Source organism: Malania oleifera, chromosome 10 (assembly GCF_029873635.1).
Source record: "Malania oleifera isolate guangnan ecotype guangnan chromosome 10, ASM2987363v1, whole genome shotgun sequence".
In the NCBI taxonomy this organism is placed as follows: domain Eukaryota; kingdom Viridiplantae; phylum Streptophyta; class Magnoliopsida; order Santalales; family Ximeniaceae; genus Malania; species Malania oleifera.
The window spans coordinates 14,598,339-14,624,165 of NC_080426.1; the positions used below are offsets into that span (position 1 = coordinate 14,598,339).

A 25,827-nucleotide genomic window follows, 5' to 3' on the forward strand; every position below is an offset into this window, starting at 1 on the left:
CGAATTTGCCATTACATGCTAACCATCTAGAAACAGCAACTCACTAACCAAGTAATCATTGGAAATCTGAACTACGTACAAGTTCTTTCCCATGTCAAATTCAGCTGGTACTCGGATTCTAAACAACTGAAACAGTCAAAGCAGTTACACGAACTAGAAAACATCCGATCACCCAAACCCCATATATTTGTGTTCTTCATTTTAGTTCAACATGCCAGAAAAAAACGAAATAGTAATTGCATTCTCTATATCGCATAACTTCATGACAAAATCTCAAATAAACTTGTATTGTCACCTAATCAAAAATCCAAGAAATGCAAATTAAAATTACATAATTAAAAACTCACAGTCTAGCCTGCAGTCCAACGTTACAATACTCTAAAACGCGGAAGTGGAGAAGGGAAATTTAACCAAACAAGCAGCAGAGCAAAGAAACTGAATAAAACCTCAATGGCGAAGAAAACGCACGATCAATCTAGAGGAACCTCGACGTCACCGTCCGCAATCTCCTGCTGCAAATCCTTAGGGTCTTTCCCGTCGACGGTACAACCAACGGACACGCACGTCCCGAGAATCTCCTTCACCGTGCCAGACAAGTCCTTGGCCATCGATCTGGGCCTCATGATCCTCGCAATTTCGATGACGTCATCAAGCGAAATGTTGCCCGAGTGCTTGATGTTCTTAGTCTTCTTGCGATCGCGCTCGGGTTCCTTGAGAGCCTTGATGACGAGGGCCGCCGCCGAGGGTACGACGGATACCTTGGCTTGGCGGTTCTGGACTGTGAGCTTGACGGTAACTCGGAGACCCTTCCAGTCCTTGGCTGTCTCCTTGGCGATGTCTTCACCGATCTTCTTGGGTGACAGACCGAGAGGACCGATTTTGGGGGCGAGAGAGCTGGCGGCACCAACCTCGCCACCGGTGACGCGGACGTAGACGTCGACGACTTGGGATGGGTCGAACTTGGGCGGCATTGCGGCGGCTAAGGGGGCGCACGGGTTACAGCAACGGAAAGCAGTGGAAAAGATTAGGGGTTTATAAAACTAGGGTTTTTCCACCAGTGTGGGAAAGTGCCCCTGCTGAAGGTGTACAAAAATTACCGAAAACCGGACCGAAATCATAAACGGTTTGGTTTTTTAGTTTTCTGTTTCTGTTGCGGTTTTTAAAAATAAAAAGGATCGGTTTCGATTTTGGTTTTATGTTGAAACCAAACCAAAAAAAACTAAAAAACCGATTTATATAAGATATATATATATATATATATATATATATGGTTAGTAAAAATATAACATGCAATGTAGCCATATAACCACTATAGAAAAAAAAAATTTTCAATAAATTTTTAAGAATCTTATGAAAAATAAAGGTTATTTTTGTTAAAGGTGTCCAACATATTTTATTTTGTTAAAATTATGAGTCCCTTTAAAAAATTAAAATGCTCAATAAATTTTCAACAACTTTATAAAAAATAAAGGTTTTTTTTTTGTAAAAAAAAATCAGTTTAAAACCAAAAAACCGCAACCGAAACGCTAAATTTTTAGTTTTCAGTTAAAACATAATTTCAGTTCAAAAATCCCAAAATCGAAAATTTCTATTTGATTTTCGATTCTAGCCAAAACCGAACCGAACCATGTACACCCCTTACTGTTTAAGGATTTTTCCTTTTTTTCTCTTTCCTTAACGTGGTGAAATCTAGGTTGTGTTTGTAATACCAAATTATACATTAGCTTATGGTGGTAGAATTTGTAGAATGTGAGAGTTAATAGAATATTAACATTTTAGTCTTCTGTTAAATTTTGATTACAAGCTAACTTTTCTAGCATCTTGGTTTTTTTTTTATTTGTATAAATCATTGATATGAAATTTATCAACCCTATATTTAGAAAGACCTTTTATTTAAATTTATATTGAATTTAGATAAGATATAATATAAAATTGTATTGAAATTTATTAAAATTCTTCCAAATCAAAATTAAAAATCTAATATTCATACTCTAATACATTCTGTTCCAGTACCGTTGTGTGTGTGGATCAAATAGCTTACTTACATTTGTATAAATATTTTGTCTCTTTTCAAGGTGGTCTTATAATTTTTTTTTATTACATTTACTATAATGCACTTAGCCCGTAAAATGACAATAATAAATTATTCTAAGAAAATTAAAGTAAAAGTGATAATTTGGTTTCTTGATGTCATACATATTTTTATTTATATTTTTCATTGCAAGACAAGCGAAGAAAAAAAAAACAAACAAACAAATGGCAACAATGCTTTCAATAGAATGCTAATTTTTACTTTCTCGAGTTTTCAACTATTATCTCAATAATTCAAAATAAAAAATTATAATTTTAGTTGTACTAACTCACATTATACTTCAATATATAGAGTTTACATTTGTGAACTAAATAGTTGTGTATGTTATTAAAAAAATTATGTGAATTTAAAGTACAAATGTATATATATACAACTTTTAGCCTTAATACACAACAAGATTGTTCACGAAATATTGAAATGTGAATCTAAAGAAGATATATATATTTGTTAACGAGGGATAAACTATATATGACAATAAGACCAAAAGACATATTGACTTAAAACAAAAACAACTCAAAATAAATTTAAAACTATTAGTAAAAAACTTGTAATATTCGAGTAAAGAAGGGAGATGAATAATATAACTCTTATAATTCATTTAGATGAAAGATACAGTGTTACCTTTTAAATTCTCTCACTAAAAAGGATATTTTAAAGCGAAGATAAGATGGCTACAAGACATTTTATACACTATTATCCACCCATTATTATTATTTTTGAGCCACTTAACTTAGGCATCTTATAAATCTATAAAATATACCTGAGTCCTCCAATTATTTTCTGCTTCCTTTTTAGGAAATTGAGGTTAAGAATTCCTGGTAAATTTATAGAGTAACAATTTAATTTTGTATTTTTTGTCTTCCCACTATTCTACTGTGTTTTTTTGAATATTGTCCAATATAAAGACAAAACAAAACATGCATTAGAAGACCAAATGATTTTTATTTTGTATTTAGTTGCATTAATCTTTCAAAATTTTTAAATGATTTTCAAGGGTTTTCTTATTTTGCATTATCAAACAACCTTTAGATTTCGAATCTACACACACAATACTAAATAGGGGACGGAAATATTATTGTATATCATTAAAGCATTTTTAATAATTAACTAGGTAAATCATAAATAGAGAATTAAACTCGAAATATTGGGATCACCAGGACCCAACTCGTTTGAGCAAACCTAGTTGGTCCAAATGTATCCAAATATTGAAAAAAATAGTTAAGCATGCAAAATTATTTGCACAAATACAAATTGACATGAATAAGACAACACACAAGTTTATAAATTACAATAAAATTCTTAAAAATATTAAAAATTAATAAATAAAGCAACATTTATCAACTAAATTTAAAAAGGTAAATTCAATGCCCGTATTAATTCTATTAGATAATAAATGATAAATTTATTACCATCAAAATCAAATATTTGCTCCTACAAAAAGGCTTTTAAGAAGTTGTAAGCTTTTGGATTAGGGAGTGTTTGGGTGTGCAGAATGGACAGGTGTTGAGCTATAAATGCCTCATCACAATATCACATGCAAAGGCTGGAAGGAGATGTTGCAATCTTGCGGCTGAGATGAATTTACTCACATCTTTATCATAAGCGCGACCTCTTTTCTCCAAATTAAATACAACCGTACTTTTACTCTCTTTTTTCTATTTCTTCTCCAGCTGTCCCCCCACTCTCTGAATCAAAGCCCTAATAAAACCCCCCAATCTCCTCCAATGTTACATGCTTCAAAGAGAAGAAGAAGAAGAAGAGAAGACCACGACGTCCCCTTCTATCATCGCCGGAGCCGCTTCACCATAGTTCTCAGCTCTACAATTGATCCAGAACAGGTCTGATCAGCTTGCACGAGAGGGAAGGGTTGGGGAGTGGTGGAATTGGGGAGTTTCTGTGAAAGAGAGGGACAAAGAGATGTACAAGAACCAGCTGCAGGAGCTGGCGCAGAGAAGCTGCTTCAATCTTCCTTCCTACACGAGCATTAGAGAAGGTCCCGACCACGCGCCACGTTTCAAGGCCATCGTTAACTTCAACGGCGAGACCTTCCACTGCCCTCATTTCTGCACCACACTCCGTCAGGCAGAGCACTCCGCCGCCGAGGTCGCCCTCACCGCTCTCTCCAAGCGTGCTCCTTCTCATTCGCTCGCCGCCAGGATTCTGGTGAGTGGGGATTAGGGTTTATGTTGTTCTATTAGCTTCGGTTATCTTCCTAAATGCGTGCTTCAATTCACTTGTATCCTGTGTCCGAATCCAAAGATACGAAGAATGTGAGTGAAATTGATGAAAAAAAAAAAGGAGCTGGCAGACCTGGCAATGCTAATGTGAGCTTTGGCGTTGAGCGCCCCCAAAGCTTGATGGAGTCATGTATGACGAGTGAAACGTTGTCTAATTAGTTCAAACTCAAGTTAAATAATTTCTTAGGCTTGGTTATAGGCATGGTTGGACAAGATTGAGCTTGTAAAGTGGTCTAACCCAACATTTAGTTCTATGCTGGAATCTAGCATCCTAATATTAGAATGTATATTCCTAGGAATAGAGCGTCCGTAATATAAGATTCAATAGCTTAGAAAAAGAAGATATGTTGGCATCAAAAAGCAAATCACAATGCAAAATTTTTTATTAATCCATTACACAGGATAGACAAATATTCCCAATTTTGACAATGAAATCTCTACTCCTATCCTATTACACGTTGGATGAAATAACATAAAATTTTGCATTAGTGACTTCTTTCTAATATTGTTCTTTATGTAATTTTTAATTCTTTTGCATCTTATTTCATTCTGTTTATAGGAATAGAAATTACAAGAACCTATTGGTCCTAACTTCGCCAATGGGATTAGGGATTAATCATCTGCAATGCAGGACAATAAGTCATTCAAATTTTCACCATAACTCAAGGAAGCATGCATGTCCAACTTTTTGTTCAAATTTCGTTTAGCATTTCATTTAGGTGAATATATTATGATTATGGTACTACAGTTGGCCTGAGACTCTTCACAATCTATGGAATTTAGTGATGGTTTTCAAGCTTGGCTTGTTGAGCAGCAAGTTGGAGGTTCAAGCGTGATCTTCAGTCTTTTTACTTGTTGTGACTGTCCACCCTAAAAGTCAAACTGATGTTGCTCATGACGAACTTGTTTTATATTTATTTATTTTTTTGTTGGGATTCTAAAAAAGAGTGTGGGCAAATTAACTTTTGGCACAGATTGGCTACAATGCCCTTGATAATATCTGGGCATGACCTGGGGTTCAGGCAATCTTCTATCATTCTTCAAGATATCGTGACGTTTCTGTTTAGGGAATGACTTATTTATTTTGTTAGGTATTCCACTGTTTAGAGACATCTGTAGGGTAAAATATTTCTATGTGGTAAATTAGCATAGTGCAGTGCTGGATATTCCGAGTAGATTCCGCATTATATATTTATGGTATTTGCAAGTGATTTACTGTAATATGACCAAAATGTGAATAATTGCAAGCTGACACTGGTATGAGAGGACTGACATAAATGCTTCAAATACACAAAACTGGCGAAGCCAATGATCATGATTGCTAAAGGTGGAAGATTATTGAGAGAGAGAGTTATTTGGGTATCACTTTTTTGAGGTGGATGCACAGATAACAAAGTTATATCTTTGCATATGTAACAATTTAAAATAATGGGTTATATTTTTATGGGGAATTTTTGAGTTCATTTATACACATACAAAAATGCTAATTATGGTTTTAGCAAGAAGTTGGTGCCAGTTTAATATTAAGGAGAATGTGAACTGAAATCCCTGTATTCTAATGGATAAGTATAACATTATTTCCCCCCATCAACAAATCAACAATTACCATATATTGTATTTTTGGAAGTGTTATGCCTACATATCCAACATTAATTTGGATGCCGTAAAAGCATGGATCTTTTGTGATTATTTGTAAGTAGATGTGTCCATCACCTCGTCTGTATCAGAACATGAAATTCCCTTATTGATGTTCAAAAATCATACCTGGCACGTAAACATGCAAAATCTGCATAAACATAAATAATTTTTGATAGCTTATACCAATAATACATTGTAAATGACAGGATGAAACAGGGGTTTACAAAAATCTCTTGCAGGAGATTTCACAAAGAGTGGGAGCATCACTCCCAATATACACAAATTTTCGGTCAGGACGGCTACCGACCTTCACCTGCACGGTAGAGTTGGCTGGCGTTACATTTACTGGTGAACCGGCTAAGAACAAGAAACAAGCTGAAAAGAATGCAGCCGTGGCAGCTTGGTCATCATTAAAACAATGTAAGTACTCTATTTATGTAGAAATTGGCAATAAGATGTTAGTTTTTTTTCAGGTGCATTTCCTTATGAAAAGATGAATATTCATAACCATGTGGAGTAAACTGAGATGCAAGAACAATTTTCAATGTTAATAATCCAAATTTTGTAAATTAAAAAGAGAAAAAAATTGTGAGTAAGTTGAGGAAATCTTATGAATGAAATTGGTCTGTAGAAAGTGATGCGTGTCAGAAAAAGAGACAGAGATTGCTGTTTCAAGTTTTTTGGAATTCAGAAATATTTCCTTAAATTTTTGAATTGATGAGTTTGCTTGTGGACAAGTCAGTAGTTATTGAATCATGCATGATTTACAATTGTTCGCACATGTTTGATGGAAAAAAATTGGGATTGATTTCACCTTTTTTTCATAGTCTGTCTGTGTCTATATACTGGAGGGGGTTGAATCATTTGAACAAAGGAGTGTTAGCCACACAATTTTAGAATATTTGGAATCTGGCTTCCATGTTTGGTGGGAACAAATTTTGTATGCCTGCTTATGTAATATGCAATGTTATAAATTTTACAATTTTGGTGGACAAACTATTATCATCCCTCAGTTGACATGAACTAAAATTTAATAATTCAATCGCTGGACCTAAGAACTTTGCCAATTCAGAATTTAGTCATCAGCCTTTCAGGAGAGACTGGAATAATCATGTGTGTTCAATCATTAGTCTCTTGTTGAATCAAGTATTGCATCATCCATTGCCCCCCACACTAACAATGGTAATGCAGTGGTTATGATCCCGCCAAGTATAGCTAATGACTGAAATAGATCAAGTTCTTTTGGTTGTTGAGAACACAGCAGGAAAAATAATGAAAAACAGAGAAAAAGCAAAACTTCAGCCATACTTTTATCATGGTTTAAAGTTTCCTTTTTCAGTTTTCAAGGAAGGCATAGCCCTGGGAGATGGGACTGACTCAAACCCAAAACCATGGGGTACTACCAATTCCTAGGTGGAGGTGGCCTCAAAGTGGGCCAACCCCATTGTTCATTGTTTTAAGTTTTAAAGTTATTTTTTCTTCCTCTGTACAGGTTTTTTTTTTTGTGTATTATTATTATTAGTATTATTAGGGAGGGGGTGTTAATGGACATGGTGAAAGGAACCGTATCAAGCTTCTACATTAGCACAGTAAATGTACAAGTGGAGTAAAAACCTTATAAGCTGAAACCTCATTTTAGTTGGCAGAGCCCGATGTTGGCACTTCTTTTTTTTGTCTAGTTTTTGTACAAGACATATTTCCATTGACGGAAAATGCCCTACTTGGTATATGGTGTCCCCTGAAGCATTTGCATTCCTCCATGCTTCTGGTATACATTGGCTTTCTGGATAAGCAGGTCTGTCAGACTGTCAGTGGATGAAGTATAGATTCCAATAAGCATGTCTGTCGGAATGCCAATTGATGTACAGATATGGAACCCCTCAAGTTATTCTTGGCCCTTAAAAGTTATTATTTTACTCTCTCTCTCTCTCTCTCTCTCGCACATGCGGAGCAAGTGGCAATTGTTGCTAACACTTGTACCCTTGTCAGGAAATGCATTTTGTTGAAGTACAGCCACAAACATTGCCAAAACTGTGATAATGAAATGCAGATCTTTTCAGCCGTCAATTTGAAATCTCCACTTGTGAAAATAAAAAAATTTAAATTGGCTGGTTTACAGCCTAATCACCAAATACCATGGGCATGAGCATCTCCCTTTTGGCAGAGTACTGGAGCCATGGCTGGACAAAAAGTTGTGGCACTTTATTAGCCCATTGTGAACTGCGTCTTTGATGCACTATCAATGCCAAGTATGATAAATTCTGCACTTTAGGTTTTCTGTAGGAACATAGTTGTCGAAATCATACGACTCTTGATTTGAACTGTGTAATTTGATTCAGTGATTCTCTAGCATAATGATTCAAATCTAGTAGGGAAATTGATTAGAGTATGATTCATGATTCAGCAGGTAATTGGCCTAGGCCCACATCCAACAGATCCAAGTAGCTCTCGATCAAACAAATATCTTAAAACCCAATAGTTGCCCTTGGATCAACAGTAAGGTTGCTCCTTTGTGGCCGGTTGATTGGTCACATGTTCGAGTCTAAGGAAACAGCCTCTTTGCATAAAAACAAGGTTAAGTCTGTGTATATTGTGATGACCTTTCCCCTACCTTTGCAAAGCAGGGAACCTCGTGGCCTATAGTTCTTAAATCTTTTTCGAGTGGCATCAAGGATTAAAGGAAACAAAATTCCCTAGTCTCTCTCTCTCTCTCTCTCATTTTTTAAGAACATAAGATTCCTTAACTTTTTCTCAGGAGTTTGGAAGACCCATGAGGTCTTTGTTTCATTCTCCTCAAAATTAGTCTATTTGAATGCTGGAAGTGTTTGGGAATGAAGTCCTTTATCATATTTCAAAGGCAAAACTTATTTTTACTTTCTAACAATCTACTTTTCGTAAGTTCATGTCTGCAACCCTGCATAGATATGCTTAAGTGTCTACTATGGTTCATGATCAATTAAATTAATTTTTTAATGCATTTTGTGTGTTTTATACATGTACATGTGCAGCTTATATTGGTTTTTTTGTACAATTGTTCCAAATCTCACGATTTGATTATTGATTTTGGATTCAGAAAACTAAGTTTTGATTTGCAATTGAAGTATCAATTGGAGTATTGGACAGTTGTGTAGGAGCCCCTATTTGTATGTATCTGACTGCTTTCTGTCTACCCAGTGGCGCAGCAAACTGAGTGTTCATCATCAGAATTGAGGAATGGTGATGAACAGGAGTATATCACCATAGCACGAGCCCTACAGAATTACCGTGTCAGGGAAAATGTGGCTAATCAATCTTTCCCAGTTAAATTTCCTGCTATGGAAATTCAGAAACCACAAAATGTGCAGCCACCTCCTGTTACTGCATCAAAAATCCTCCCCTTAATTCAACTCAAGGGGGCTCCTAGAAGCAAACCCACAACCTCCACAACAAATGATACCTCACGAAGGCCATCACTTGCAAGCCCCAGGGTTCAGCCTCAGAAGTTTGCTGCAGCTGCAGTGGCCTCCTACGTACCTTGTGGACATGTTAGGGCATCTTATGGGGTTGCGCCCCCAGTTACAATCAGAAATGTGATACCTGTTTTCTCTGCTCCACCACTCCTGTCGCAGCCCCCGAAGTTGAGGCGACCGCAATCGTCAAGTATTCCCCCACCTGTCTTTGTAAGGCAGGCAGTGCTTGGTTTTTCCACCCCCCGAGTTCAAACAGAGGACCCACGAGCATTTATGGCTCCCAGAATCCCACCATCTGGTTCATCAGCAGAAGTGGGAGAAACTACCAGTGCAGACCAGGCAATGAACCTGCCGGAATCCACATTGCATCAAGAGCTGGAAGAACTTAAAATTTAATGTAGGAGGGAGAGGATCTGGCGTGAAGAAGCTTTCTATAATTTTGTGCTGGCTTTCTTTATCCTGTATGAGCTTTCTGGGAGCCTTTGGAATTTTCCACCCGGATGATCTTCTAGGAAAGCTGTAGGGCCTTGCTCGTGTTAAATCAGTATGTCAGAAAGAAGGTTTACTTTGGGGCGCAGATCCTCATTGTTGTATAATTAATTGATGGCAGCCTGTCACTGAACAGCGCAGATGATTTGTAGTCCGCCATTTGAAGCTAATAGCAATTTGCAGGCGCTCTGATACGGGCGGGGTTTCATTTAGAAACTTGACATGAAAGTTTGCCTGAATGCAATATTTTGTGTCGCGACTCACTTCAGCTTTACAGCTGGACACTCACAACGGACATGCTTTATGACCCCCCCCCCCCCCCTTTTTAAAAAAAAAATAAGAGAAGTGATTCCTGAATCAAAATTTTAGCTTGTTAATTATCAGTGTATCTATGTCTCTGTAAATGTTGAGAGGCTTTTTCAGAACTTCAGAAATAAAAAGCAATGAATGAAAATTGTTTTTAGACTTTGTAAATTAAAACAAGCGTTCTTCGCACTGCTAAAGAGGTATTTTCAGAATGCTGCCTATACACAGCAAAGGAATTCCTTTTTTTGAGATTGCACTCTGCTTTATGTTTTGTTCTGATTTCTTTGGTAGGCAATTATGTTCCATGCTTTGTTATCCTATTTATAAAACTAGCACGCCAAATGGATTTGTTTCTGGGCTTTTCCAACCCATCTACCCCTCTAGGCTCACGCATGACTACGCTGGGCTTGCAGTCGGGCAACAATGTTGCACCCTGCACAATAAATTTTTATAAATATGGGGTTTTTATTTATTTATTTATTTATTTTCTAGGTTCTAACCTGAAAGTGTTGGGTAATCACCCATAACACTCTTTGAGATGCATGATGAGAAGAGCAATGGTCATTAGCATGCCGGGACTACAAATGAATTGAGTCAAGCTGAACCAAGCTGTGGTTAGAGCTCAACTCATTTAGTATATGCATAACTTGAGCTCCGCTCAAGCTCAACTAGACTAAAATTTGTTTCACATTAATAAATGAGCCAAGCTCGAGTTCAAGCTCAAACTAGACTCAATTGAAACTCATTTCAAACTAATAAATGAACTAAGCTACTAAGCTAATTAAATTAATTAATAATTAATAAATATAATTTGAGAAAAATATATTTTAAAATAAAAATTTTAAAATCAAATGTTTGATGAGATTAATATCGAGTTTGTTCACAAGCTTAGTATCTAACTAGTTCATGAGCCTAATATCGAGTAAGTTCATGAGTTACTAATGAACTAGCAAACTAGCTGATAAATGAACCGATTTGCGAGCTGTTTAACGAGTTGTCTCACAAGCCTAATAAGTCGACTAAGAATTAGCTCAAACTCTGCTCGTTTAGTTTATGAGCTCAAAGTCTGAACTCAAGCTCTGCTTGTTTAACTATATACTATATAAACAATACTATATAAACAAGTTTGAGCAAGTCAATATCGACACCAGCACCAAGTAGCTCATAAGTGGCTTGGCTCATTTGCAGCCCTCATGCGAACTCACACTCTCAAACAATCAAAAGGGCCGGTTGAGATCAGACATGCACAACTTTGTCTTTGTTAAATCCATGGTCATTCATAGCATTTTCAACTGAGGACAAACAATAATGTCTTTTGCCAGAAATCAGTCTCTGTACAGAATTTACAAAGTATTCCAAGTCTAGAATTCTTACACAACTGCGATGGCAGAGCTACCAAGTTGGCATGAATGATCACTGATGCCGCCTAGCAGTGTTGAGGCAAGGTCAAAACTAATCAAGTTATGTCAACACCATCCAATTTACAGCCGGGTCTGGTTCAGCATCTACGCGGAAAAAGTAGTTTCCATTACCTGTAGGACTGGAGCAATATCAAACCTAAAGTTTCTGAAGCTCTTGCCAGGACCAACATCAGAAGTCTGAGCATCAGATGCAGACTTTGTTGATTGGCTCTCCGCTATCTGTGTGCTGCTTCCTGTGGAACTGCTTTTTGCCTTCCAAACGCTCATTCCTAAACAAAAACAAGGGGTTATCAGCAATCAATACAAGAAAATTGGAGCAGTACTTAAGTTTAAATGAAGGACAGCAGCGCAAACATTACAAACTAAAAATGAACCAAGCACCCAATTTTAGACATACCTAATGCATGCAACTATTTACTCAATCATAGTTGTCTTCTATTAATTCTATCATTGCCAGGGAAAAAGAAAGCAGAAAAAAAAAAAGGAAATAAAAATTAAGCATCAGATAACATGTTGAAGTAGAACGCCTATCAAGGGACATTGCATGGCATCCATAGTAGATGAAGAAAACGATTGGTTCATGGGCATAGATGGGTAATTTTTATATATCATTTACTAATTGAAGCTAATAAAAAACGTGATAATCATTCTAGAAAGTTACAGATAAATCCTCTGACAACAAAAATAAACACTTTTCAATTTCACCAAGTGAGATTTTCCTTTTTCTCTTTAAAATGAATATAAATGTATAAATGTGTTCAATGCAATTTCACAGGTGCATAACTTTCCATGATTTTAAATGAACCGCCCTGCAGTGGTAAAGTCATGTTTGGGGTTCAAGGACTAGAATGGGCATGGGATGGAAATTTTATGGTGGTATAATCATTTACAAAACAGCGACTACTCATGCAGAAGTATGTATTATTCCATCCAACATGAAATAATAGGCATTCCCATTCTGAAATTTGGGAATCGTCATTCCTTTTCTATTCCATGTTACGGATCAATAAATTTTTTTCACAATCATTTGCTTCATGATGACAACACATTAAGTTACAAATCCTTAGAATATAATCATCTATTAGAATAGACATTCCGTGAATCAAACATAATCTAAGATTCTTCACATCAACAAAACAATTGAACTTAGTTTTACATAGGAGATTTCATAGATACACTCCAAAATAGAATAATAAAAGGTAATGCAAACTGCCCTGTGATCTTTTTATATCAATTGTCTACTGCAAGTTTCAATGAAGGGAAAGGGGAGGAGAAAACCTTTCAAAGGCATATCAGGTCTTAGAGCTGTAGGAAGCCGCTGTGCTGATATCCATGCTTTCAAAGATCTGCATGTAACACAGTACAGGTAAAAAAAAAATTGACATTATAAAACCCATAATAAGACATTCTTAATATGAAATGACGAATACTGAATACTCACGTCAAGAAGGGAGCAACCATGTAAAGCTTGAGGCCTGTGACACTGCGAGATATCACATCATCACTTGCAGGAAGAAGGTCATCAAGTCTCTGCCACGCGATTTCCTACAAGCAGAATATTTTTTTTTTTTAAATGTGCCCTCAAAATTCCAATTTTCCACATGAATTCAAAATTCATCTAAAATTGATACAAGTCAAGGGAGGAAAAGAAAACACAATACATTATAAGATAGAAAGAATACTTGCCCATAAACTAGGACCTCAAAAAATTTACTGAGATGACATTCTAAAATGATGAAAGGATGCAGAGAATTAACAAAATTTCAACATCTCCAAGAACACAATATTGAATTAATTATGAACATTAATCAATTTCCTAGTGCATTTACATTAAGAGGCTCAATCAGAAAAACACTTCCAATTTCATTATGTTCAATATAAATATAAAATGAAAATATTTAATATCTTTTTACTAAAAAATACCCTAATTTTTTTAAAAATTAGTTTGTCCTCAATAAATGACAATTCAAACACAAGACAAGATAAATATCATTACTAAAGAACTGTTATGGCATTTAATAAATGGGAACTAAACAACAAAAGCTCACATTATATTTAGACACATACAACTTTACTTAAAAGTTACTCTTACGAATTAAATTTACTACAACACGTATATCACACATTTTTATTAATATACATAAAATAATGCATATATGCCTCATTCTCCTATAAGTACGTTTCATTAAAAACCTTAAGCTCGAAAATTAATTTTCAGAGGTGCACGCTTCTTTGATTTACATTTTTATCTCTATGTTCTTGGACTTACCTAAATATTAGATTTGCAAACTCTCAATTTAAATCAAAACTAATGTTATATAAAAAAATAAACAGTATTAATTGACTAATATAGATTATTTATGTTTTAATTGCAGCTGCCATTGCTTAATTATTTCAAATAAAGTTCAAATTTTCAATTCATAACATGTTGTACTAACATAGAATTAGTTAATAAACTACTTCTAATCATGGTTCGAAATCGCGGTCGCGGGTAACGTCGCGAAACGGTCGCGGGTGTCGCGGGTCGCGGGAGACGCGGGTGTTACGTAACGGGAAGCGGGCGTAACGGTCGTGAATTTTTTTCACACATGCACAACCATGCCAAATTTAAAAAATAAGCATGAAATCCATTAATACATGATTTTTAATGAATTTTGCAGGCTTTCATTCACTCTACAAATGCTTTTTAATAGGCATTATGATTTTTATATTAATTTTAGTGCGCTGTTTAAAAAAAAAATCATATTTTTTTTTAGTTTACATTAGTTTAATGAGTAAAAAGATGTAGAAATGTAAGAATCAATTAATTAAAGTCATAAAGTTACTAAAAATGAATCAATACTCAATAGACTTAATACTCAATATACACATTACAGTGATTACATATACATGAATTTAAAAAGTGATTAATATCAAATATCAATAAATAGTTGAAAATACATGAATACAATATTACAAATTTATAACATAACTCATGTCACCACCAAAAAGAATGACGTGGAGGGTCTTCATAATTTGCATCTGTATCTTGAGATTGGGATGGGAAATTATCTCCCCATCCTTGTGGAAATACATAGTTAAATGAACCCAAGTTTGCGTCATTTTGTTGTTGCTCTTGAAAATGTACTGGTGATGAAAATTCTCCTGAATAATGTCTATAAGTTGGGGCAGGGGCTGGCTCTGGGTAGTGTGTAGAAGAAGACTCACTAGATCCTGAGATTCCTGATCCACTGGGATAAAAATGTGAGTCACGAGATGCATAATGTGGATATGCTGGATGAGATCCATATGATTGTGATGATGAACCATCTAAACCAAAGTCGCCAAAACTACGAACCACACCATATGAATCTTCAGTAGAATCGCTAGGGTCACCACGAGCACTCCTTCTCCTGGGTTGTGAAGATTGGTTCCCTGGAGGAATACCCAAGTCATAATTTTCAGGTATGTCATGTAGTCCATAAGGATCAGAAGGATATATATCCCTTCCAAATGATGTCCCTGTATCATATCCATAATTATATTCTACACCGCCGCCTCCACCACCACCACTGCCACCCCCCCCAACCCCAGCTCCAGCACCACTATTACCATCATCATCACTTGGTGGGCTCAAACCAAGATTGTCATCACTTTGTGTGCGTTCAGGACTTGAACTTGAATCATCATGCGCGTTTATTGGTGGTTGATCACCTCCTTCTGTAGTACCACCAACCTCTTCATTTAACCAATTTGAATTGTCCTGACCGTCGAGTAGTGGTGTCTCTCTCTCCTCTAACCATTGACTTAAAGGATCATCTTCTTCGAAAATGTAATCCAAATTGATAGGATTGAAACCCTCTTCAATTTCTCGTTGGCTTCTTCTCATTGTACGTCTTAACTTTAACCTCATGTTGTAATGTACGAAAACAAGTTTTTGTAGTCTCATGTACTTTAATCTATTTCTTGTTTTCGTATGGATGAGGCTAAAGGTGCTCCAATTACGCTCACAGTTCGAAGCTGATGTGGTCTGGCTAAGAACTCTAATTGCTATTCTTTGGAGCTCAGGAGCACACAAGCCATAATGAATCCACCATTCAGCTGCATGAATAATTAAAAAGAGTTTTATGTTAGTATAGCGTATTTCAAAAGTCAAATTTGAACACAAAGAGAGAAAATAGAGTAATTCTCTATTATTTAGCTATATAGCCATATTTACCAGGATTTGTTTGTTTTACTGCCCTTTGAGCCAACGGGGTTCCAAAAGTCTCTTGCCTATCTCGATATAGCAACAACTAAAAAAGGATGATTGTGAAATATAATTAATTAATTAGATATATTAATAATTATTCTTAAAAGTATTATTAAATACTAGAACAATTCATTATTCAATTTAATGGAACCAATACTTACTTGATTAATAGCCCGAATTTGAGTATCTATATCGGGTACCAACTTGGTTATCACTTTTTTAACTCCATCCATGACTTCTCTAGCAACTTCAGGAGAGGGTGGGGCACCATAAAGAAATTGTGGGTTCAAAAAATACCCTACAATTAAATTTAGAAACATATTAATCAATAGTTTTCTAATGCAACCATGCATAATTTAAAAGTTAAAATAATAAGAAATTGTATTTGATTTACACTTACCAGCAGCGTGCAAATCTTGGTGCAACTGAAAACTCCACCGGTTGTCAATAATTTTCCAATAGTCTTTGTAAAACCGGCAATCTTTTTGAATGGCCAACTTCGCCCTATCAATTGCCTCGTATATGAAGCCCATGGTTGGTTTTTCATCACCATCAACCAATTTAAGAACTTTCACCAAGGGTTCTTGCACTTTAATTATATCAGAGGCCTTTTGCCAAAACTCTTTGCCTAAGATAATTTTCTTCGAATCATATGCTGGGCCTGATTTTGCCATTCCAAACCTTGAGTTTTTCCAAGCATCAGATGTAAACATTTCCCTTAGTGCTTGTTTATGCCTGACAATAGTCTCCAAAGCAATGAAATTTGTGGCAAATCGAGTGATGGCAGGGCGAAGTAACTCTCTATTATTTGTGAATTTCTTCATGAAATTCACTGTCCATGTGTGGTTGTAAATAAATGAGGTTATTGTTCTTGCATCTTCTAAGACCTTCTTCACGTTACTTTTCTTACCAATATCTTCAAGAATAAGGTCTATGCAATGAGCTGCACATGCTGTCCAATAGAGATTGGGCCTCTTCTGCATTAATAATTTTCCTCCTGCCTTCATTGCAGCTTCATTATCAGTCACTACTTGGACAACATTCTCCTCTCCAATTTCTTCAACCACCTCATCCATTAATCTGAAATGAAATTATAAATTCAATAATTACTACTATTTAATTAAAAACATGCAAGTCCATAATACTATTTGCATATACAATTAAAATTAGAAAATTACCTGAAATAATATTCAGCTGTTCTGCTTGGCACATCAGAGGCATCAACTGATTTATGAAACACGGTGCCTCTATCGCAATAAACTAAAAAGTTTATAATGTGTTTTCTAGTTGGTCCTGACCAACCATCACACATAAGTGTTACACCTCTTTCCTTCCAAATTCCAGCAAAAGAAGCTATATAATTTTTCATTTCTTGATACTCTTGCTCCAAATAAATTTCAGATATCTCATAGGGTGATGGACCCTTCACCCCCTTTCCAACCTCTGCAGCAATATCAAGCATAGGCTGCATAAATGGAGAGTCAGCTACATTCGCTGGAATCCGATTATAAATTAGGAATTTTCCAACCGCTTTTCCTAATTTACTTCTTAAACCTTTCAGTAACTTTGTGTTGAGTTTTGGTTGTTTCGCACTCTTGCTTCTTTCTAAAATAGGATCCATTGCCTTTAGTCTAGCTTCAGGGGCATCAGGATTGATCCATTGTCGTCCACTACCTCCAGCTTCTCGACCACTATAAGATCGAGCTCCTGCTCTATTGAAACCACTGGTAGCACCACTGCCAGAGCCACCTCCCTCTTCATAAATATTACCCCTTCCAGTTGTTCTTGCTCGAAATCTTTGTCTCTCTTCCCATTGTTGTTGTGATCGCATGCTTTCTTGTCGAGCGAATCTCATACTTTCTTCTTCCAAGTCTTCTTCATCGCTGAAATTCTCAAAATCTCCTCTAATTTGGGCTTCTGCTTCTTCTTGCCTTTTTTGTTTATCTCTTTTCTTCTCAGCATACTGTTGTAGATGTTTCATCATTTGTTCTCTTACTTGTGTGGTCACATTTGAGCATCCAGCTACTTGACCCTTTTTATGTGCCAAGTGTTGTTTCAAGCGTGTAATGCCCCCTTTGATTATCTTCCCACATAACTTACACATAATAACATGTCTATTACCGTCTACCGCAGTACCAAAATGCCATCCAATATCTTCACTAGGTAAGTTTTCATTTCCTCTATCACGTGACATATTGATAGACTTAATTTGATGATCTCTACACAAAATATAAAGAAAATACAAAGTTACAACCTTCCTACAATGACAGGAATAATATAATTAGTAATTTAGTAAATATTAAATAATAAGTACTAAATAGTCCTAATTTTAAATACTTATTACGTAAAAATAAGTATAATATTTGATTAAAAATAATAAGTAATGTTTATTATTTTTATATATAAATAAACAAAATTATAAAATATTAGATATTTTATTACAAAAAAAATATATTCCTTTATCTTTAAAAAGATATTTTCATTATTTTTTATAGCTTGATTTTATTTTCATTTATAACTATAAGAAATTAACAGGTGAAAAAGATTTTTGCTCTACTTTCATATACATCATAGCATCACAAATAGAGATCCATACATTACAAATTGACTATTTAATTTTTTAAACATTTTCTCAGTATATGGATTAAAATATTAGATATTTTATTACAAAAAAATATATTCCTTTATCTTTAAAAAGGTATTTTCATTATTTTTTTAACTTGATTTTATTTTTATTTATAACTATAAGAAATTAACATTGTAATTTTAAAGGTGGAAAAAACTTGCTCTACTTTTATATACATCACAGCATCACTAATAGAGATCCATACAGTATAAATTTTCTATTTAATTTTTTAAGCATTTTCTCAATTTATGGATTAAAATAAAATTTTTCTACAAATTCCAGTAGTAAACTAGTAATTAGCAAAAATCTGAATTATTAATATATTAACTATTAGGTTAAAATGTTTTTTATTAAGTTATCAATTTTTACTTTATTTGATAACTGAAAAACAAAAAATAGATCATGTAACGATTTATTTTACCTAATTTTAAATTTAACGTCAAAATGATATTTTAAAACTTAAAAAATATTTATAAATAGGAAATATGTGATAAAACTAAATTTTCCTAATTACCTTTCAAAAAATATAAGACAATTAAAATATTTATAAATTAAGAAAATTTTATTTTACATAATTATTACTATTTTTTGATTTTTTACTCTATTAAATTACTCTTTTTTTAATTCAATTTAACAAACATAATTTACAACAAATTATAATTAAAAAAAAAACATAATAAAAAGTTTAAGATGTGGGAGATTTCTGATCTTTGAAAAGAAAAAAAAAACAAGAGCTGCATCTATAGGCAAGGCATAAGACTAGAAAAGAGTATTTTTTGTACTAATGTTGTATCTTGGAAGTCTGTAACCATAATACTATTAGTCTATTTCTAATGGTGTCAGCTTTCAAAAAATGTTAATGCGATACCATATAAATGAAATTGATATTGTATATGAATATAATAATTTACAACAAAAAAAATGCTGTTAGGGGAAATAATTATGCAAAATGTTGTTTTACTCACAAATATAAAATTGCATAGAAATAGAACATGAGAAATTGTCCACTCCATATTTTTGGAATGCCATGTCATAGTCATTTATTTTAAAATAATATATATTTTATATGCAATGAAACCAAAAGGAAAGAAAGAATACGTAAAGAATGAATAAAAGTATGTTAATCAAAACAGAATATGACATGCTTGCATATTAAATGAATCTGAAATTTTAAAGCTTTTTACTCTATTAAATTACTTTTTTTTTTTTTAATTTAATTTAACAAACATTACTTACAATAAATTATAATTAAAAAAAAAACATAATAAAATATTTAAAATGTGGTTGTGGGTGTTGAGTGTTATTGAAATAAAGCTTATCTCATACGCGAGATGAGCAGAGGGCAGAGAGTCTGAGACTCTGAGTGAGACCGAGAGAGGGGAGGCGACTCGGAGGATGGAGGAGCCTCGAAGCCTCGAAGCTTCGTGCGACGACTGGCGGAGGGCTGGCTGGTGGCTGCGAGTGCGACGACGCCGACGACTGGTAGAGGGCTGGCTGGTGGCGGCGAGTGCGACGACTGGCGGTGGCGGATGAAGCTGCCTTCGTTCGGCCACTCTCAAGCTTCGAAGAACTTTGTTAGGTTCAGGATTCAGGAAACGAAGGCTGCGAAGATGAGTAACTCAGGCTTCAAAGGAGTGAAGGCGTGAAGCCATCTTATAGCTTCAGCGGCTCGGCCAACAAAACTGCAAGTAAGTATTTTTGTTTTTGAATGTTAGATTTAGGTAGATTGAATGGTAGATGGGTGCTTGGGACTCGGGAAAGGGGGAAAGGAACGCTGCGCAGCAGAAAGCAGATTCTGCAAGTTGTCGGTATGTAACGGTCCGTAACGGACTGTTACGGAGTGTAACGTAGGGGTAACGGCTGTTACGGACCGTTACGGAGCCGTAACGGCCGTTACGGCTGTGAATTTTTTCCGAACCGCATTATCGGCCCGGATCGGTTTCGGAGTCCTTGATTTACGTTACGTATCGGCCGTTACGTTACGTAACGGCCGTTATTTAAAACCATGCTTCTAATCTTATTTGTTCATTCTTACTTTATTTGTTTCATTGTTTGGTAACTTTGGTTAGTTACGTTAGTAACAATGGTTGCATTTGATTTCCCATTTCTCTATTTTTTACAGCTCATTACAAGGATTAGAAAAAAAAAAAAAAAATGTTTCAGTCATTAGCGATTTCAATTGATCAAAATGATGAAATGAGTGAAGAAGAAATTCGGTTGCCAGATTCTTCAAACATAGAATCCACAAATAAAACAACTCCACAGGTTAAAAGAGCTAGGAAAAAAACATCTACTATTTGGACAGATTTTGAGTTGATTTAAGATGGAGATAAACAATATGCTCAATGTAAGTATTGTCCTAAGAAATATCTCTACCATAGTAAGAATTCTGGGACATCGAACTTACATTGCCATATAAAAAAATGCATGGGAAAGAAAAACAATGATCTAAAACAAATGCTAAGGAGTCACGGTGATGGGCAGTTGTCTTTGCATACACAAAAACTTGATCAAGTTGTACAACGTAGGAAGTTGGCAATGGCAATTGTGAGACACAATTTGCCCTTTTCTTTTGTTGAGTATGAAGGAATTCATGAATGGACTTCAGAATTAAATCTAGAGTCAAAATTTGTGATGAGAAATACTGCAAAAGCTGATGTTATGAGGGCTTTTTTCAAGGAAAAAGAACATATTCATGAACTTCTATTAAATAATTCTAGTAGAATTTCTCTTACTTCAGAGTTATAAACTTCATTAAATACTAATGACTATTTATGTTTAACTGCACAGTGCACACTTTGTGGATAAAAATTGTAAGCTTCAGAAGAAAGTGTTGAGTTTTTCAAGCATGCCTCCTCTACACACTAGTCTAGCACTTAGTAACAAAGTCATGGACTTATTGGTGAATTGGGGTATAGACAAAAAGCTATTTTCCATAACATTGGACAATACTATATCCAATGACTGCTTTGTAGAGTTTTTGAAGTCTAATATGAAATTGAAAAATGCTTTGGTAGGGGAAAGAAAGTACTTGGTATCAAAGTCATGGACTTATTGGTGAATTGGGGTATAGACAAAAAGTTATTTTCCATAACATTGGTCAATGCTACATCCAATGACAACTTTGTAGAGTTTTTGAAGTCTAATATGAAGTTGAAAAATGCTTTGGTAGGGGAAGGAAAGTTTTTTCATGTTTGTGGCACTCACATATTAAATCTCATTGTCCAAGATGGCCTAAAATTATCTCATTTGGCTGTGTACAAAATATGAGATTATGTCAAATATATGAAGCATTCACAACATCAGAAGTTTAGATTTCATGAATGTTGTGAAAAGGTGAGAGTGCCACGTGTGAGAGGATTTCGCCAAGATTGTCCTACTAGGTGAAATTCTGCTTATATGATGCTTGAAAGTACTTTGTACTATAGAGATGCTAATTGCCAATTCAAGTTTAGTGACGAGAATTTCAAGTTTTGCCGAAATGCAGATGAAATTGAGAAAATTGCTTGTTTCTTGAAGGTTTTTTATGACAATGACAAATCTTTTTTCTAGGACATCTTCTTCAACTACAAATTTGTACTTTCAAGGAGTATGGAAGGTACAAGTAACTTTACTTAATGCGACATTGGGTAATGATGCCTTTTGAAGGGACGTGGCTAGTCAAATGCAAGGGAAATTTGACAAATACTGGTAAGATTATAGTAAATGTTGGCAATGGCTGTTATTATGGATCCTCATTTCAAGATGCAATTTATATCTTATTGTTGAAAAGAAGTGCAACCAATGTCTTGGAAAGATCGAGTAAACAACATCAAGCGTGAGATGCATTCTCTTTTTTATGAGTATATGAAGCACCACTCCCCTTCGACTTCTAAGAAAATTCCTTCCTTTGAAGCAACTACTAATCATGATCCTGGTCATATGACAACTATTGCAACATCAGTTGATGTGACACTAAAAGTAAGATGTTTTTTAAGTATAAATTTTATTTTGCTTTTATTATATATCTATAAATTTTTTATATTTCTATTGTTATATACTTGTTTTTAGGGTTTTAAATCTTTTGCTAAGGAAGAAGAAGCTCTAATGTCGAAACTAGAAATGTTTTTTAGAGAGCAGATGGTAGATTGTGATAAAGAATTGGATATTTTGGACTTTTGGAGGAGTCATGTATACAGGTATCCAATTCTTTCTCGAATGGCAAGAGATATCTTATCAATTCCAATATCAACTATTGCATTAGAATTAACATTTAGTATTGGAGGAAAAGTAATAAATATGTCACGTAGTTCTCTTATGCCTGATAATGTTGAAACTATCATTTGAACTTGTGATTAACTGTATGATCGAGGAGGTATGCTTATTTAATTATATTTCTATTTTATTGTAATTACTATGCATTATGCAATATTTATTCATTTATCTTTTGAATTTTGAATGCAGTTGAAGATTTTGTAGATAAGGAAGAACTTGCCGAAGATATTGCTCAAGTTGAAAGAGCAGGTCGTAGCTCATTTAGTGTATCATCTTGCTCTATTTGACTTTATTTGAGCGCTACTACACTAGCACTTCTATTAATCTTTGAAAATAATGTAGTCAATAATTATTGTTTATTTGTTGTTTTTACTTGTAGTGTTAAATAAATTACTTGAAAATAATTTTTCCAGTTTGATAACTAGTAACTTTTGAGATGCTAATTAATAAGTTCTATTTATGTTATTCGATCCATAACTTAAATTATATTTTGAATTCTTTCATGATAAGCACACGTGGAGAAGAAGATGGAAGCTTTGATGTCACAAATGAAAGCATTACAATTGTTTAGAGAGATTCACATTCTAATGATTTTGAAGTTGTTTGAAGGATTTTTTGAGATTTTTTTAGTCTGTTGATAGTTTTATTTTGAGAGATTCACGCAATTTGAAAATAATTGTGTTTAAAGAAACTCGCATGCTTTAATAACAGTTGTGATGTTTAGATTTTAGAGAGACTCATATGAGTTGCACGGTTTGAGTTTCTATTTTGAGTTGGATTGAGACTAATTTATTTTGCTTTAATGCTTACAGTTTTACTTACATGAATCAAGAGTTGTTAATTAATAGAAATGATTGAATGATTGATATAGTTTCTAGAAAAAATTAATACACAAACTAATCGCAAGTTGTCGTATACAACTTAAATTATTATGACACAAAATATATTTTTAATAAAATAATAATAAAATTATATTTGAGAATGGCGAATTATCCGCCATCCGCCATGAATTATCCGACCCGAATCTGCCTAATCCGCTACCTAAGTGAGTCGAATATGGATTACGATTTCTTCACCTGATAATCCGCCTAATCCGCCATGGATTATCCGACCCGATCTGCTTTGCCAGGTCTACTCATACCACCTTCACAAGGAATTTGGTAAGCGAGAGGACATGTAGAGGAAGAAAAGAAAAGAATGGGCATGTTGCCAATCAAGCATTAGTCTTGCAAGCAAATACTTTTACATTGTGTTTGGGAGGACAAACTTGAGAACTCGGAGCTGAATTTGTGTGGGATTTGGACAAAGTTCAATACAGTTTTACCTAATATTCCAAAATTCATGTTCCTACACACAGCATTAAGGTTCTCTTAAAAGCCAAAGGAGGTTCAGCATGAAGCAGCAATCTTCCTTTTTGGAAAGTAAACTTCTACGCTCTAGGCCCTTCTAGGTGACTTAAATGCTACAGGAACTTGACATAAAACCTCAACACAATTTTCCCTTTCTGAATACAAAAATTGATGCAGAATGAAAAATAGAGAATGATTTTGCTGACAATCAAGGCAATATCAGATGGGAAGGATCACATACACTGATTTCCTTTTTAGTAAGTGGAGCAAATGCAGTATCATCTTTCACACCAGCAATTATGTAGAGTCGCACCCTCTGCTGTCCAAAAATCACTTCAATATACTCATCTTTGTTAAGAAGTCTTGCAACATCAAAGCCTGTTTCCTCCAAGACCTACATCCATTCAAAAAAATTACTTAAGTGCAAGGAAAAGGTAAAAAACATGCATATATACATGCCTGCGTGTGCGTGCGAGAGAGAGAGACGGAGCAATTGCTACAGTACGTACCTTACTGCACCTGCTGTCTAAGTGTTTCACCTAATTACTCACACAAGTTCTAAATCCTCTTTTGAATGCCAATAATATATTTTCTTGATAAGACTCATTTGGCATTTCTTCAAGTGAGTTGGTTGCAAACAATACAGACATGTGAAGCTTCCAAGGTTAATCCGTACACCAAATCAATTTTCTACAATCAATTGTGGTCAAGATTAAGACTTACTGAAGTATATCATATGGTCATGGGGTTTGTATGGGTGGTTCACAACCATTTCCAAACTCAACACAGCTACAAAGCTTAATATACAACGCTTAATTAGCATTCTAGTCCTGAATGTATTCAGGGCAATGCTATAAAGCACAAAAAAAAAAAATCATTTTCTACAGTCAATTGTGGCTAAAATTAAGAATTACCATATTGTTATGGAGTTTGTATGGGTGGCCAAGTTACATACAGTTTACACATGGAAAAGAGGTTTGAAGGTAATAAAAGTTCAAAAAATAATTTGCTGGATGTTCTAGAGAGGAATTATTTCAAGCCTTATGGCTAAAAGACTTACATTTGAGGGAAGATTGGGGATAAAAGTAACAAGAAACATTACATGTAAGAAGAAACATTACATGAATCACTCTTAAGAGTACCCAAGGCCTCACACTTGAGTTTAGGATTCAATAGTTCTTCATAAGTAACATCTGAATAAAATTTACAGTGTATATTAACCACCACCACCACCCCCCCCCCAAAAAAAAAATAATAATAAAAAACACGAAATTAAGAACTTCTCAAATATTTTCCTCAAAAAATTCAGAAACAGAAACTAATTCACAAAATAAGAACTTTTGACTTTTTAAACTGAATTTAATATATCTTAAATCCCCATAACTCAGATAAATTATCATTATGGATAAACCCATGAATCACTCCAGCATACCCAGTCAAATTCGAAGAGAATTAGAAGAACCAGCATCGTGCAACTCCAAAGAACAGATCAAGTAATATTTTTTAATTAAGTAAAATTGAACTGTCACAATGTGCAGATTCCCAGAGGGTCCATCGCCTCAAACTCCAGTGTCTACCGCGAGAATATAATGAGATAATGGGTCTATAAGTTTGACAGAGAACCCTGGACCAGGGGCAACAGCAGCGGCATGGCGGCAAAGGTGCAGTGGCGGGTGCCCTCTTCTTGTTCTTTTTGTTTTTTTGTTCTTGTTCTTCTTTTGTGTTGTCCCCAGTT

At 34.8% G+C, this 25,827-nt stretch overlaps 4 protein-coding genes across 5 annotated transcripts in view; 1 reads left to right on the forward strand and 3 right to left on the reverse strand.

Moving 5' to 3' along the window:
* Positions 1–221: 221 nt before the first annotated feature.
* LOC131165649 (large ribosomal subunit protein uL11) lies at positions 222–1,136 on the reverse strand. The gene has a single exon (XM_058123613.1). It carries the CDS (start codon positions 969–971, stop codon positions 471–473), a length of 501 nt encoding a protein of 166 aa, XP_057979596.1. The 5' UTR covers positions 972–1,136; the 3' UTR covers positions 222–470.
* Positions 1,137–3,637: 2,501 nt separating this feature from the next.
* On the forward strand, positions 3,638–10,121 carry LOC131165650 (double-stranded RNA-binding protein 6-like). 2 transcript variants are annotated; one of them, XM_058123614.1, is made up of 3 exons: positions 3,638–4,255; positions 6,174–6,387; positions 9,142–10,121. In XM_058123614.1, the coding sequence occupies exons 1-3, from the start codon at positions 4,010–4,012 to the stop codon at positions 9,810–9,812; spliced, it is 1,131 nt and encodes a 376-aa protein (XP_057979597.1). In that variant the 5' UTR covers positions 3,638–4,009; the 3' UTR covers positions 9,813–10,121. The 2 variants fall into 2 exon arrangements, with proteins under 2 accessions (XP_057979597.1, XP_057979598.1); XM_058123615.1 differs by having other exon boundaries at positions 3,721–4,255; positions 6,207–6,387.
* Positions 10,122–11,468: 1,347 nt separating this feature from the next.
* Positions 11,469–25,827, reverse strand: part of LOC131165652 (mRNA-decapping enzyme subunit 2) — a 36,476-nt gene continuing 22,117 nt past the window's right edge. Inside the window, exons 5-8 of the mRNA XM_058123618.1 lie at positions 24,334–24,486; positions 13,074–13,177; positions 12,911–12,978; positions 11,469–11,901 (exon numbers count right to left, since the gene is read on the reverse strand). Of these exons, the coding sequence (XP_057979601.1) occupies positions 11,717–11,901; positions 12,911–12,978; positions 13,074–13,177; positions 24,334–24,486 (510 nt within the window). The 3' untranslated portion in view covers positions 11,469–11,716. The remainder of the gene's footprint in view (positions 11,902–12,910; positions 12,979–13,073; positions 13,178–24,333; positions 24,487–25,827) is intronic.
* LOC131165651 (uncharacterized) lies at positions 14,454–20,492 on the reverse strand. Its single transcript, XM_058123616.1, has 5 exons — positions 17,042–20,492; positions 16,264–16,943; positions 16,025–16,161; positions 15,831–15,906; positions 14,454–15,712 (listed from the first exon to the last, which is right to left on the reverse strand). The coding sequence occupies exons 1-5, from the start codon at positions 18,055–18,057 to the stop codon at positions 14,610–14,612; spliced, it is 3,012 nt and encodes a 1,003-aa protein (XP_057979599.1). The 5' UTR covers positions 18,058–20,492; the 3' UTR covers positions 14,454–14,609.